The 16,690-nt window shown below is 37.0% G+C and overlaps 1 protein-coding gene across 3 annotated transcripts in view; it reads left to right on the top strand.

Annotated features, from left to right (window-relative positions):
• The window catches only part of tbc1d16 (TBC1 domain family, member 16), a 131,895-nt gene extending 115,694 nt beyond the window's left edge, over window positions 1-16,201 (top strand). For all 3 annotated transcript variants that reach the window (XM_072558612.1, XM_072558611.1, XM_072558610.1), the window contains one exon: window positions 6,276-16,201. In XM_072558612.1, the coding sequence (XP_072414713.1) occupies window positions 6,276-6,515 (240 nt within the window). In that variant the 3' untranslated portion in view covers window positions 6,516-16,201. The remainder of the gene's footprint in view (window positions 1-6,275) is intronic.
• The last annotated feature ends 489 nt before the right edge of the window (window positions 16,202-16,690 follow it).

Genomic DNA, 16,690 nt, shown 5'->3' with positions numbered 1-16,690 from the left:
TGTGCATATTAAACCACCTGATGAAGGAGCAGCACTAGGAAAGCTAGTGCTTTCGAATAAATCTATAACCTGATGTTGTGATTTTTTTTTAACTTTATCCACCCCAGTCCAACACCAGCACCTCCAAATCATGTTAAATTCTCTAGTTGCCAACCTTAAGCAGCATTCCTTGAACCAGCTGAAACTAAACTCTCATTAGGTGTGTTAGTCTTAGGAGCATATAAAACTAGTTAACTAATTTAGACTTTACACTTGTGTGACCTACAGGAGAATGCCAGAGTTAGGTGATTCAGGGAGTTCAGTGGAGGAAGGGAAATTGGTATTCTTTTGCTTTTGCTAAAACCTTTGTGGCCTTCAGGAATTCATCTTTAGTCAACAACAGGAGAAGAAGTTGGTTAATTGGTGACTATCTTAAGTGAGTAAAGTTTATTTCCTTCCTAAAGTTCAGAATAGTACAACAGCTGGTGGTAAGGTTAATAGTACATAATTATTATTTATAATTTATAGTTCTATGTTGCAACTCATTAAAAGTGACAGGTCAAATGATGTATCATAGTTACAGCATGTAGGAGTTCCTGGATGCCACATGGGCCAGAGCAAACATATCTGTAGCAAGTGTTCGAAGTTCTAGTAGTTTCAGTTCAGACTTTGAGTGCAAGAGACACTGCAGCACATCAGAGAGCGAGAGGGTACAATCGGAAGTGACAATTTATCAGTTGAATAAAGGAATCTATGAAGCTATGAGGGAGGAGCTGGCCAAAGTTCAATGGTGCAATACCTTAGCAGGGATGACGGTGGAGGAACAATGGCGGATATTTCTGTGTATAATGCAGAAGTTGCAGGATCAGTTCATTCCAAAAAGGAAGAAAGATCCTAGGAGGAGGTATGGGTGGCCGTGGCTGACGAGGGAAGTTAAGAAACATATAAAGTTAAAAGAGAAAAAGTATAACATAGCAAAGATAAGTGGGAAAACGGAGGACTGGGAAGCTTTTAAAGAACAACAGAGGATTACTAAGAAGGAAATACACAGAGAAAAAATGAGGTACGAAGGTAAACTGGCCAATAATATAAAGGAGGATAGTAAAAGTTTTTTTAGGTATGTGAAAGGCAAAAAAATGGTTAAGACTAAACTTGGGCCCTTAAAGACAGAAACAGGGGAATATATTACGGGGAACAAAGAAATGGCAGAAGAATTGAATTGGTACTTCAGATCTGTGTTCACTGGGGAAGACACAAGCAATCTCCATGAGGTAACAGTGGCTGAAGGATCTGAACTGAAGGGAATTTATATTTGCCAGGAATTGGTGTTGGAGAGACTGTTAGGTCTGAAGGTTGATAAGTCCCCGGGGCCTGATGGTCTACATCCCAGGGTACTGAAGGAGGTGGCTCGAGAAATCGTGGATGTGTTGGTGATTATTTTCCAGAGTTCGATAGATTCGGGATCAGTTCCTGCGGATTTGAGGGTGGCTAATGTTGGACCACTTTTTAAGAAAGGTGGGAGAGAGAAAACAGGAAATTATAGACCAGTTAGTCTGACCTCAGTGGTGGGAAAGATGCTGGAGTCTATTATAAAGGACGAAATTACGACACATCTGGATAGTAGTAACAGGATAGGTCAGAGTCAGCATGGATTTATGAAAGGGAAATCATGCTTGACTAATCTTCTGGAAGTTTTTGAGGATGTAACTCTGAAGATGGATGAGGGAGATCCAGTAGATGTAGTGTACCTGGACTTTCAGAAAGCTTTTGATAAAGTCCCACATAGGAGGTTAGTGAGCAAAATTAGGGCGCATGGTATTGGGGGTAAAGTACTAACTTGGATTGAAAGTTGGTTGGCTGATAGGAAACAAAGAGTAGTGATAAACTGCTCCATTTCGGAATGGCAGGCAGTGACCAGTGGGGTTCAGCAGGGATCGGTACTGGGACCGCAGCTTTTTACAATATATGTTAATGATATAGAAGATGGTATTAGTAATAACATTAGCAAATTTGCTGATGATACTAAGCTGGGTGGCAGGGTGAAATGTGATGAGGCTGTTAGGAGATTACAGGGTGACCTGGACAAGTTAGGTGAGCGCTCAGATGCATGGCAGATGCAGTTTAATGTGGATAAATGTATGGTTATCCACTTTGGTGGCAAGAACAGGAAGGCAGATTACTACCTAAATGGAATCAGTTTAGGTAAAGGGGCAGTACAGAGAGATCTGTATGTTCTTGTACACCAGTCAATGAAGGTAAGCATGCAGGCACAGCAGGTAGTGAAGAAGGCTAATAGCATGCTGGCCTTCATAACAAGAGGGATTGAGTATAGAAGCAGAGTTTCTTCTGCAGCTGTACAGGGCCCTGGTGAGACCACATCTGGAGAACTGTGTGCAGTTCTGGTCTCCAAATTTGTGGAAAGACATTCTGGTTATTGAGGGAGTGCAGCGTAGGTTCACGAGGTCAATTCCTGGAATGGCGGGACTACTTTTACGCTGAAAGACTGGAGCGACTGGGCTTGTATACCCTTGAGTTTAGAAGACTGAGAGGGGATCTGATTGAGACATATAAGATTATTAAAGGATTGGACACTCTGGAGGCAGGAAACATGTTTCCGCTGATGGGTGAGTGCCGAACCAGAGGACACAGCTTACAAATACGGGGTAGACCATTTAGGACAGAGATGAGGAGAAACTTCTTCACCCAGAGAGTGGTGGCTGTGTGGAATGCTCTGCCCCAGAGGGCAGTGGAGGCCCAGTATCTGGATTCATTTAAGAAAGAGTTGGATAGAGCTCTCAAAGATTGTGGAATCAAGAGTTATGGGATAAGGCAGGAACAGGATACTGATTAAGGATGATCAGCCATGATCATATTGAATGGTGGTGCAGGCTCGAAGGGCAGTATGGCCTACTCCTGCACCTATTGTCTATTATCTATTGTCTATTGACCTAAATCTAGGAGGATATGGTACACTTAGCACTGATGAGAAAATAGGAAAAGGTGAATTAGTGGTCCTGTTAGTTAATTATTATGTCAGCACAATAGAGCGGGATTAGCTAAGTTCAGGAAACCAAGACGTGGAAACAATTTGGATAGCAATAAAGAACGATAAAGGCAAAAAATCAATTATGGGAATGGTGAACAAGCCCTCTAATTGTAGGGTGCGGCATAAAGGAAGAAATAATGAAAGCTTGTCAGAAAAGCACAGCGATAATCATGGGATATTTCAATATACATACCAAGTAGAAAAGTTAAATGGGTAAAGATAGTCTAGATGAGAAGTTCACAGAAAATTTTCAGACTAGTTTCTTCAAACAGCATGTTCTGGAGCGAACTAAAGAACATGCTAAACTAGACCTGGTATGGGTTCAATGAGATGGCATTACTTAATGATTTCACAGTTCAGATACCTCCAGTTAGCAGCAGTTGTTTGAATTTTGCATTCAGTTCAGGGAGAGAAAAGAGTGGGTCCAAGACTATTGTTGGAAATTTATGTAAGAGCAATAATGAGGGCATGAAAGCAGAGTTGGCTAAACAATTTTCAAATGAAGTCAAAGGTTAGGTCAATTGAAACACAGTGGCAGATATTTAAAGGGATATTTTAGAATATGTACGATAGATCCATTCTAATATGTAAGAAAAATTCCAAAGGACTAACCAGCCTGTGATTGACAAGAAATATTATTGTTAGTATCACACTTGAAGGAAGAAAAAAGTAGGTAATTGTCCAAAGATAAGCAACAGGTCAGAAGATTTGAAAGAATACAAGAAATAGCAAAGAATGACTGAAAATTAATAACGCAAATAAATTAGTACAAAAGAAAGCTAGCCTGGAGTGTAAAAATAGTATGAGTTTCTTTAAATACTTATAGAAGAAAAATGTAAATAAAGTAAGTGTTGGTCCCATTAGGTCTGAAAATGATGAATGTAATTCCTTATCAAAAAGGAAGAGAATCTACAGGCCAATTAGCTTAACATCATTCATGGGGAAATGTTTGAAGCTATTATTATAATAATCTATTAACATTTAGATTATTATTGTTAACTATTATTAATAACAAGCTATTGTGAAAGAGATTATAGCAGTGCACCTGGGTAAGATGAGGATTAGCTTTGTGAAAGGGAAATCATGTTTAATCAGTCAGTTAGAGTTTATTGAGGAAGTAATGTGCTGTAAGTAGGGAATACAGGTGGATGTACTGTACATTGATTTCTAGAAATAATTTTAAAAGGTGCCATGTCAAGTGTATTTGCATAAAATAAAAGCTTATAGTGTAGGGGTAGCTTTTGTCATGAATAGTAGGTCAGTTGGTTAACAGGAAACAGAGACTGCTCTGCTTTAGTCAGGTTGGCAAGATATAATGAGACGTATGCCAAAGGGTTTGGCACTGAAACCTTAACTGTTTACAATTTATATAAATTATTTGAATGAAGGGACAGCAGGTATGATTGTTGATGACACATAAATAGTTTGAAAGTAAGTTGAGATGGGGACATAAAGGGGTTACAAAAATATATTGATAGGTTAAGTGAGAGGGCAAAAACGTGGTAAATGGAATATAATGTGGGAGATGTGAAATTATCCATTTTTGCCTGAAAAGTGAAAGAGAAGCATTTTATCTAAATGGTGAAAGACTGAAAAGCTCAGAGACTCAGAGGGATCTGCGTGTCCCCATGCATGATTTGCAATGGCTAGAATTCAGATACAATAAATAATTACAAAATTTAATAGAATATTATAATTTATCACCAAAGGAAATTGAATGCAGATGTAAGGTGGTTCTACATCATTTATATAGGGCACAAGCAAGACCGCATCGGGAATATTGTGCACTGCACTGGTCACCTTATTCAAGGAAGGATGTGACTGCATCGAACCGCTTAGAGAAGATTTACTAAACAAATACCTGGAATGGGCACATATCCTTGTAAGGAAAGATTGAACAGGCTAGGCTTGTATCTGCTAGAGCTTAGAAGAATAAGAAGTAATTTATGCAAACATTTAAATCAATGTCACCCATTTAAAACAACGATGAAGCCTTTTGTTTCTTTGGGGATTGTGGGGCTTTTAAACTCTTCCTGAAAGGATGTTGGAAGTAAAGTCCTTGAATGTTTTTAAAATACATATAGAAAAATGCTTGGGAAGCAAAGTGTTGAACGATTATTAGGAATCATTAGGAATATGGATTTGAGGCTGCACTCGCACGTTGTCTGTGATCTTATTGAATGGTAGAGCAGGTTCAAATGGCCTACTCCTCCCAAATTGCATGTACGGATGTATAACAGGTTGTTTTTTTCAAGAGATACTGATTTGCAGCATTTATATCAGTGTTTTTGTTTCTAAGGTTATGTATTAAATATGTAAGTCCTGTAGCACAAATTGTCTTTTAGTATTTTATTCTATTGTTGGATTAGAAAAAAAGACTTGAAATCTTACAACGCTGTAAATCTGTTGTTTCCTGCTCATTTTTTCTGTATGAGGAAATAGTTCTTTTCGTGGTATTTTTGTGCTTTTTTTTTGTTTACGAGTTTGTGACTTATTCTTTTGTGGAAAGGATAAAAATGAGACAAAAACATGCAACAAACAATTTCCTACATAATGCTCAGGATTTGCATTACTTTGCCCCAAAGTTCACTGCAGTCCAAAACCATATTTAACATAATGACAGCTGCTGAAATTTTAAAGTATTGTTGCTAACAACAGCTAGGCTCTAGTAGTTGTTGAATAGCTGAACTGAACAGTGTTCGTAAATGTTTCAAAAGACCCTGTTAATCTCCAGTAATCGGCTATTGTGTGTATGAATTGCAAAACAGGCTGTATAAAAACAAGTTTACCTAAAATTAATTCCAGAGAAAGATGAATTCTGGTTTATGTTTCCATTTTTTTTTGAGGAGGGGGAAGCAGTGGTGCTACTCAAGGTCAAACTGCAGTAGTCAGAGACATATATGTAACAAAATAAGTGGTTACATTGTCTTTTCCCCAGTGCAAAGGTCGAGTGGTGTGCTGCCAGTCATGGACAAAAAAATGCCACAGTAATTTGTAGACTGAAGAACTAAAGCATTCTCTTCCACCTTTTTGTGAACCCAGCAAATTTTGCTCTAACTGATCATTATTTTTCTCCATGGATTTATTGGAGAATAAAGCAAAGCCACCATAAATTGTGACTTTAAATGTAGCTTTTTTATTTATGTAAATAGAGGTAGTGTAATTGTTCTCACATTAAAATCCTTGAAAAGACAAATCTCATTCAATCCTATTTGTTTTATCTGACACATTTTCTTCTTCTTCCCTATAGGCACGGAGCCTTTTGTACCAATTTCGTCTCTTGCCTAGAATCCCCTGCAGTCTACATGACTTGTGCAAGCTGTGTGGGACCGGAATGTGGGACAGTGGATACATCCCAGCTGTGGAGTGTACATTGAATCACTTAGATTTTGATGGCTGCCCATATGGAGGGACCTCTGCTACACCATCTCCAAAATCAGTACAAGAAGGCAAAAGAGGGGCAAAAGATGTTTTCACCTTCCTGAGATAGTCTTTTGAATTAATAATATTTTATGCTGAAATCTACAGTCATTTACTAAGCATTGTTTTGGAGTTGGTTTACTTGATAGAGACTGAACTTGATTACTTAGTAGCTATATATATATTTTAGTAACTACGAAACTAGTATTGGTACTACTTCTATCACAGGACTGTTTTGGGCATCCTTGGGATTGATATAGTTGCTCAAATTTGATTTTAGTTAATCCAATATTTCTGAACCTAGGTGCTGTGAGTTGAAATGGAAAAGCTACATAAGAAAGGAGCTGATTGTGACCCGAGCACTTTAACCTGGAAAAACATAAATGAATATTTTGTGGATTTCCTCAAGTAGCTTAAATATTGTGTTTGATTGGAATCATTATGGAAAAAAGAATCCATTTTCATACATTTGCAATATTTATGATGTGTTGCAAAAAATGCACTTGCCTCTTTGAAAGCTCTGTGGAGGTATAAATATGCAGATTATTAGACAAATCCCATTCAATGAAATGTTTCATTATTGATTTAATTTTTTTTTAATTTCTGGAACCAATCAATGACAGTATTCTCTGTAAACATTACTTGGTCTTATCCCTATCAAAAAACAATTCTACCTGAAATTACATTACTCTTGGCACAAAAATAGCTAAATGATTTGCCTTTTTCACACAATGCTGTTACCTTGTTCTTTACTGTCAACTGAACTACAGCCAATCTGTGCATTTGTGACAGTCTTGAGAATTTAGATAGTCTTTTAAAAGCAATGCATAATGGAACTGTCTTTGATAAAACTGAAGCACCTTATTTATCAGATTATCCTGTTTAAATTGCCACACCCTGTTACAGTATAAACATCATTAATTGTGGAACCAGAAAACATCTTGAAATCTGTTAGCATTTCTTATTGTACAGTTAAACACCACTACTTTCCATTTATCAAAGCATCTTAAGTCAGTGGTTCTTGAGCTTTTTTAGTTGAAACATATCAACAACACTCAATATGAAATGTTTCATGAAAAGTGTGTTAATAATGCTGAAAATAGGTTTTTTCTTAACAGATATCAGTGAGATTGCTGTGCCTGTTTCTCACTGCAATCTGTCAATACTTAATGTTTGACAATGACATTCGTAAGTTATTCTCCAATTTGAAATTAACCAGTACTTTTTATTTTTAAATGCTGCACTCATTTCTTAACATTGTTTTGTAGATAGTTGAATTCACAGGTTTGGCCTTCTGTTTGGACATAAAATTCATAGTTCTCTTGTCTACGTTGAACAATGCAATTCAAACCCGTCCTTTTTCAAGTAATGATTTTGAAGATACAAAATAGAATGTGCCACAATTACTTACAGCTGAACAGCATTTTTTCTTGCAGCACCATGCCTACTGCTTACCATGGTATCAATACTATCTATGCCAACAGCAACTTGCTACTCCCACTTGAGCAATTTTGATTCCACTAAATTATCCAGTTACTTGAATATTTCTTCAGCTATTGAAAATTCTGGTACAGCCTCATAAACAAGAAAATCTTTCAAAATGTTCCCTACTAAATCATAGTGCTGCAGTTGTCTCATCCAACTGAACTGCAGACTGCTTGCATTCACAAAGCTGTTCTGCTTGTATCTCAATTTTTCTACCAACTGTGCCATAGGAAAGTGGTGTGGCCTTCACTTTTGTGCTGCCTCTTCAGAGACGTCACTTACACATTTTTAAAGCAGCTGGAACAACTAGCTCCTCTCAGAATGCTTTATCTTACTTTTAACAAACCAAAACCCTGTGCAAAGGGATGTTTTCAGACCCTTTTCCAAAATTCATCTGATATTGTCATTTGAGTTTTCTAACTACTGTTTTGCTTTTATCATTCAAATAAGTCTTTCAATTTATCTGCATATTCCAGTGAGATATTGCTTCAATTTTGCATGGTTCTTTACTTCATTGGATAATAGTTCTTTAAGTACACAACATATTACAACCAAACATTACTGGATTCCTTAAATTAAAATTCTATGTCACTCTCTTTGTACTTTCTGTTCCACGTAAATGGATTCAGTATTGTCCATGGTTTCAGGTTAGGTATTTGAGGCCATTTTAAATACTTTTCTATCTTAAAGTAATTTACTCACTGACTGTCAGCTACTCACCTGCTTCTTTAAGGGTACCTGTGTTGTGTAGAAACAGACAATGGCCAGATTGACATATCGCAAAAATATTCTGTAATTACCATATATTTTATTTGTTTTTGTATTTGCTGTACATGACTCAGAATTTCTACAGTGCAGTTTTGAGGAGTTTTCAGGTACTTGAAACAACAGGTCACTTTTGCAGTTGCAGATGGTAATAGATCCAACTTCAGGAAAATATCATCCTTATGAATTTTCTTTGAAAGAAACTCTTATCTCCTGAATAAGGCTGAACTGACTTAAAACCCACCACCAATTTTGTTAATTATGGTTCAGCATGTTGTGCTTTGTGTTGTACCCCTGTACCACACTGTACCTCAACCTTCTTCATTGAGTTAGCCAGTCTATTCACCCACTTACTCTTGCAAATGTAGCCGTGGCACTCCATTGCTGGCTTGCAGTAAACTGGCCGCTAGTCAATCTTTTACTCTGAACCACAACAGAACCTGGCCACTGTGGTGTTGCAGATTACCCACCTTAAGGTCAGCCCTGCTTAGTTAACACATTATTTTGCAGACCTTGCCCAAAGGTTACTGATGCTCTACAGATCCCCATCTAAGAGCCATTTTATAGGGGTTGACCTTGCTCTTAAGTTCTTGCAAATGCAAATACTGTACTTACCTTTTGAATATCTTAATCGTATTAGTTTTGCATGTGCATTCTTGCCATTCAAATAGGTTGTCAGTGAAAGAATAGATATATCTACAACTTGGCAAACCTGCTTCTGTAACCTTCATGTAACATACTCAGACTTTTAAACTATTGTTTCAGTCATCCAGTATTTAATGATTTTATTAACTAATTTTGATCCCAAGCAGCATCACCTCTGACTTTAGCTAAACAGGTATGAAATTGTGGCCCCCAAAATATTGTGACATTTCTGTCAAGTTGAACCTTCTCTCAGTGAAAGATAACATCAGATTTCAGTGTTCAGGTAAGTTTTGGCTGACAATAGGAATGAAAACCATTTGAGGCAGCTGTCTTCCAGACAAAATAGCATTCTGTCGTTTTAAAAAAAAAACACAATTCTAGTACAACCAAAGAATAGAATCCACAAATAATTTCTGTGGCTGAAAAATTCAAATCTACTCTGAAGAAATAATGCACAATAGCATATTGGAAGCAAGGAAGTAACTGAAACAGGTATGTCAGTGACTTTTTAACCCAGTTACTGCATTCACATTTCTTTTCTGGATTCCCCAAACAATTAGTCTAAACGGGCATAATGGGACTTGTAACATTGTACGTCCACTGAACTACTTAAAGGGATACTGCAAAAAGTATGAATTATGGACATAGAGAAACAGGAAGCAGTTCAAAGTAATGAATTCCCAATATGGCAAAGTTGCATCTCCACTCACGGATGCCTCCTTAGACTTCACACTGTAATATCCAAGGGATTGTGGGTAGATGCTTCTCCCTATAGAAAAGAGGAGGAAGCTCGGCTCAGAGACAAGGATGTGGGGCTGTATTCCTGGATGTAATGTGGGTAAGAATTTAATAACATAATCAGTTCTGGAAATTTAATTTCAATTAAACATTTAACCACATCCTAAACTGTGCATCAGCTTGATCCCATTGTTCAGCCTTTGCAAATCTTCTGCACATAATGTCTCAATTTATCTTCCAAGTGTGCCCATTCTTCTATGTGCATTTCTTCATATATCTATTTGACAATTCACTACTGACACACTTTTTTTTATTTTAGTGCAAAGTAGAGCTGCTCCCTCACTCTGACCCTCAATAAATGTTGTTCATCCCTCTGTTTGACATTCCATTACTCTTTCCTATATGTCACTTCTTGCCATACTTGCTGTTGAAGAGAGCACGATATATTAGGTGAAAGTGAGCCTGCAGTCATAATGTTACTGGCAGCTGGAGAAAAGTCTTTCTTAGAGCAATGCTTCAGCTTAACAACTGACAGGTTTCCAGAAGTGTGGTGATAACACACTGTCGGTAAACTCTTCAACATCAATTAGATGAAGGCTTAAACCAGTATAACAGCCACATAATGTAACTACAGTATGATTGATACACAAGTTTATGCTAACTATGAAGAAGTAGTGCAACAGATATGAGCATGTGACATGACCTTGTAGGCTTTTCCATTGGCAAAAATATCACTGTAAAGAGTGACCACCTATCTTCATGGAGCATCAAATGCAACAGTCTGATTTGTGAATGCAGGTCCTCACAAATGGTTGCAATTTTATGTCAGGGTGAAACACAATTAGTAAAATGCTACTCCCAATTCTTCAGTGTTTCACAACACAATTCTCTAAAAGTTGATTGCTAGCAGGGAAATCAGGTGGACCATGAGAGGTGACATGTAATAAAGACTCTGCTCAAAGTGCTCCCAGTTAGTGCCCCATGTAATAGTTGGTACCCAAATGGCTGAGTCTAGCACTACACAGATGGAGGTAGGGAACAATCTTTGACAGAACCCTCTTGAGCTTTAAAACCCAAAGGACACCTGCCAAGAGCATCTGAGCAATGCAGCCAAGAGCTGAAGTTGCCTGCCTCCTTACAGCTCTGCTGAAGCGATAGAGTTTGTACTATTTCGGCAGAGCAGAAAAAGGCAAAGCAATAAGAGATTACAATTTATAGTTGTACAGAGATATGCACATGAGCATGTTACACAATGTTATACGAAGTTGCTGCTTAATTCTTAAGTTACATAAAAATTAAATACTTGCACCAGTTAACAACATTTTCAAAAGACTTGACAGGGTGGATGTCGATAGATAAACAGAAATTGCTGCAGAGTCTCTGGACTCGACGTTAAGTCTGCTTTCTTCCCGCAGATTCTGCCAGGCCTGCTGAGTTTCTCCAGCAATTTCTGTTTTTGTTTCAGATCTCCAGCATCCACAGTTCTTCATTTTATTTGGGTGTAGATAGATGTCTTCCCTAGCTGGTGAGTATAGAGCCAGGGGATGCAGTCTCAGAATTTGAGACAACCATTTAAGACTGAAATGAGAAGACATTTCTTCACTTAGAGTGGTGAATTTTTGGAATTCTTTGCCTTGGATGCATGGAGGCTCTATCAATGACTATGTTGAAGACAGGAATCAATAGATTTCTGGGTACTAATGACATCATTGGATATGTGGGTAGCGCACGAGGAAAACATTGAGGTAGGTGGTCAGCCTGATATAACTGAATGGTGGAGACAGAAAAACTGCAGATGCTGGAATCCGAAGTAAAAAAAAGCAGGAGGGTTGAGGATCACAGCATGCCAGGCAGCATCAGGAGGTGAAGAAGTTGATGTTTTGGGTATAACCCTTCTTCAAGAATTTCCAAAACGTCTCCACCTCCTGATGCTGCCTGACTTGCTCTGTTCCCCCAGCCCCTTCTTGTCGAGAATTAAATGATGGAGCAGGCTCGATGGACAGAATGGCCTATTTCTGATCCTTTGTTCCTATTTCACATCTTGATTGCTTTTGTCAGCAGCCTGGCAAGTTCCATCTTGTGATGAATGGTAGGACAAGACTAAATTGAGCAATTGCTGTTATTGAAAGGGAAGTTTTGTTGATTTGTGCTGCTTGTGTTGATGGAGGCAGGGACGCATGGTGGTTGGTGCAGTGGTGTAATAACTTTAGTGATCAGGTGGGCATATTAATAGGCCCTAACTAAATCTTGCTTTTATGAGGAGGTCCAGAACAGCAGTTACAGCTACTTGTATTATGGTCACTTTGCATTTCTCTTCCTCTTATATAGCAGTCGTTGTTAGTGAGCACTAAAGGGTGATTATAACAGTCAAGACACCTGAATCTTTCGTATCCCAAGTACTTGCTCCCAGACATATCTTGTACTCATGTGGCTTTGGTTCTGGCACTCATGACTCCTGTGAGCAAGGAGGCAGCTGTGCGATGTCAGTACTTATGGGATTTTTATTTGCCTGTTACATTTTAGTTCCCTCATTTGCTGCTGTTTTCTTGCATTGCTTTCGCTGGAGAGTTCCAGGAAACCTGAGACACCTGTGCACCCACTGTTAGAGATGAAAAACCCTGTTAAAATAGCTGTTAATTACCTCTTAAGATATTCATATTAGCATCCTGCCTCCCTCCAGGGCTTTCTTGCTCGAGTTGAGCATACTGTACTTAAAAGTAGGCAAGTTTAAAACTAACTTCACAATCATGTATTATAGTACTTTTAACCATTCACTGTTCCCTTACCATTTCACTCTACAAAGTTAAAATTTCATCTCTTTGTCTTTCAAAGCACAATTACTTCACATCTCTCTGCTCTCAGTATTATAAACATTATACAATACTACCCAGTCACTAACTTGTATGACTACTGCTGGTCATTTTAGAACTCTATCATCAATCAGAAATTGTTTGTGAAATCTCTGGAAAATTCTGGGGAATCATTTCAGTTTGGTTGTATTTTTTTTTTAATTATTTAATGGTGTTTGAGAGGATAGAAGTAATAGCAGCCTAATTCTAGATGGCACAATTTGAAAGCATGGGCACAGCTACCTTGACTGGTAGAAATGTCAGACACACGCTTATTATCAGAATCCTGCAGTTTCAGTTTAAGTGTGCCCACAAAGCAATGCTGGTCTAAATTTGCATTTTAACCCTTTAGCCACACCCAGAAAGCATTATTCTAATGTAGCACATTTTTATTCCTTGTTCTAACTGGGTTTATTTGGAAAAACATCAGGGATCAATGTTTGAACTTGTAATAATTTACACATTTCCAAGTAACCATGGTTATCTTCAAAAAGAAGTGTTTGTAGTGTTTTAGGTAGTTGATGTTTTGAGGCAACTTAAATTCTTGATTGTTAAAGTAACTGTGGTAGCAAATAGTTTGTGTTCTGAAAATATAAGTATCAATGAAAAAAAACAAAGTATTGACTATAACCAGTTTCAATTTTAGAAGTGATCAGCATGATTTTATTTTGCCTTGATTCGTTTGGATTTAAGTCACGTCCTTGTTTGTGTGACAAATGGGATCTTGGCCCTTCTTTCCAAGTTGTCCAGACAAGTTGGAGTTTTGTTTTTAACTTTACTTGGTTGCATTTTGCCAAACTGACAGCAGTATATTGGTGATGTTTTCATAAATCCCTAGAGTGGAATGTTTCCAATGTAGTGGGCAAATTAGAATTTTAGTATGCATTAGTTATAACACTAAGTCTGTTTTGTTTATGAATTGTGTTTGTGTTTTTTTCTTTTATTTTTGATCCTATCTGAGCAATACCCAGAGATTTTTTAAAATTAAAATTTAGAAATTTAAAAACCTGAATATATTCAATTTCAATGGCCTATTTAATGATCTTACTTGTAGCACTGACAATGTGACTGCTATAGCCAAACTAAAGCAGTTGAAATAAAATAATCGTGTTGTTCACTTCAAAATATTCACTGTCACATGTTTTCACTCTCTCTCCAGTCATAGTCTGCAGAACGATAAATGTGATATTGATTAATTAAAAATTGAGGGAGGAATGTACAGACTGATTATGTACAGAGTTTGAGATAATTTCAAATGGTGATTTAAGTCACTAAAGGGGAAATTGAATTCTGCTTATTTATCGTTGAAAGAAATTTTGTTATTCTGGAGCAGAGAATTCTGGAATATCTTCAAACTGTACTATTTTGTATTGTACATCAAGGTGTTTTATTGTAATATTTGGGAAGTGTGACTTTACCCATTCGGTTATTGATCAAAGTTAGCAGCAAACTTGTCAAGTTTCAGGTAGTATTCTGAGTTTTAGCATATAATATCAACCTTAGAGAAGGTTGGGAAGGTGGGTTGCTGATTGCTTGTGTTAGAACATTGTCCTTTCATACCTGAAGTTTAAGTTGTTCAGTGTGATGGTGGATGATAATGGTTTGATTAATATTCAGTCTAGGAAAACTGGATCTTTTATCTGATATTACCTGTTTGACTACGCTTATTAGACTATGAGCGTCAGCTTGAAGTTGACAGGTATCAAGTTTAGAAAGGCTGTGTGTTTTTAGGAGCAATTTTACTTGTCCAACTTTAGATTTGAAATTCTGATCACTTTTAGGCTGTCAGATTCAAATTTGTAGTGAGGTTTACTTTGTAAATAGCATGTCTGTAACATTATTTGAAATTGGGATTGGCGGTGAAGTCTGAATGACAAAGGTGGGTATTTGTGAAAGATCTCAAAAGATTTAGTCTTGCAAAAGAAGCATTTAAAGGGATTCATCCAACAAGCTCAGCCCATTATTTATGGTTCTTCTTTTAGATTCTGATTTGCACATTTTAGTTATTTTATAGTACTTTGCATTTCTTGATCTTTTAAAAATTAACATCTTGACATGATAATGACTTTCCCATACATATAGTTTGTGGTAAATGTCTAGTATAAAATGATGTGTGGAATTGCCCCCTTAAATGCTGTGGATACAATTTGAGTCAATATGCATTTACAATTCATCAAAATTATGAAGCAAGCATCTTGTTATCATCCATTCTTTTCACATTTTTATTAACACTGCTTTCATGCTGTAGTTAATAAGCATGTAGTATGTTACAGTAAATTCTCCAGAACCTATGTAGAAGTCATGCAAAAATGCATGCCTTAGTAAGGGGAGTGTGGTCGTGATCCTTTTTAAATAGGGCTCATTAATAAGGGAATAGTAAATGACATCTGTTCTATGTCTTGGACATTATGATTTTTCAGAAGGAAATTTTATGTGAACCTAGCTAATACTTACTAATTTCATGACAGAATGGTTGGTGGTGTTTGAGGGTTGAATAGACGTGAAGTGTGGTATGGTGTTAGTTAGGGTAGGTTGAGGGCAATGGGATTGCTTCCTAGGGTCTCTGGAGTTCAGAAGGTCCTCTCCAAGTTTCTGTTCCCACTCATCCATTTTGATATAATTCCTGCCTGTTTTCAAAGGGATACGCTAAGGTATTTGAGTGCTGTCCAGAAATTGGAGTTTCTTCACTCTGATCTATCCACGTGGTTTCCCTTCTAGCTACCTGAACATATCCCCTGAATTAACTTCAGACCATAACATTTTAAATCTTTCCATATTATAATTTGCAGATAGATTTAAATTTCTTTTGAAGACAGTGTGAAATATTGCAGGTTTCCAGATTTGCGTACTGCATTTTTTGAATACTTCAAAAAATTCAGTGCCGTATTTGCCTTGTTTGTAAACATGACTTGCTTAATGATCAGTTTATGTAGGTCTTTAAGCCAGAGTGACCATTTTACTCAGGAATTCATACATTAGGATTACATCTTTGCTGTAGAAAATCTAAATATGACATATTGCAGTACAATTTAACCTTTTTAGACTGCTGTTTTTCTTGTCAGTGCATTGGAAGTCATGCAGTATAGGCTAAATCGAATCCAAAATATGTTTTGTCAAATGGAAATAGTTTGTTTTCTACCATTTCCTCAGTTGCCCTAGTGGTGTTGCAAGGGCACTAATTTAGGTAATTATGTAAATGTTATTGTCAAGGCTGCATTGGCAACAAATAAGAAATAAAGAAATACATTTTTTTAAATAAAATATGTAATTTAAATTCTGTTAATGGGCTGGATGCTATCTTGAAATCATGGGGTAATTTAGAATTAAACTGAACCTGGATAAGTAGCATGAAGGCATTCTTTGTCAGAGGATATTAAGAGTCCTAAATGAAGGTACTAGTCTCAATTCACTTCCTAATGAATGTGAGTCCATTGCATAAGACCGTCTTAGTTACCAGCTTGTTACTGCTCAGAAAATAATAGTTTATAATGTTGTTAGGTATTACTATTATTCATGACATTCATATATTTACATTTATGAACTTCAGCAACATTGCTTAAAGTATTCCTGGAAATTGTTGTCAGCCTGAGAGAAGGCAGAATGTGAATTTGACCCAACGCACAATTTTTGAACAGGGCAAGAATTAAGAAATTTAAATGCCAACTTGAGATTTGTTTCAGTAGGTTCTTGTTAGCATGCTGTGTTACATTGGCATAAACACTCATAAGAAACATGAATCTATTTTAATTTTATGTAGGAGTTG

This window comes from Chiloscyllium punctatum, chromosome 39, assembly GCF_047496795.1.
Source record: "Chiloscyllium punctatum isolate Juve2018m chromosome 39, sChiPun1.3, whole genome shotgun sequence".
Lineage (NCBI taxonomy): Eukaryota > Metazoa > Chordata > Chondrichthyes > Orectolobiformes > Hemiscylliidae > Chiloscyllium > Chiloscyllium punctatum.
The sequence above is the reverse complement of the archived record's forward strand: the minus strand, read 5'-3'. Positions and strand labels throughout refer to the sequence as shown.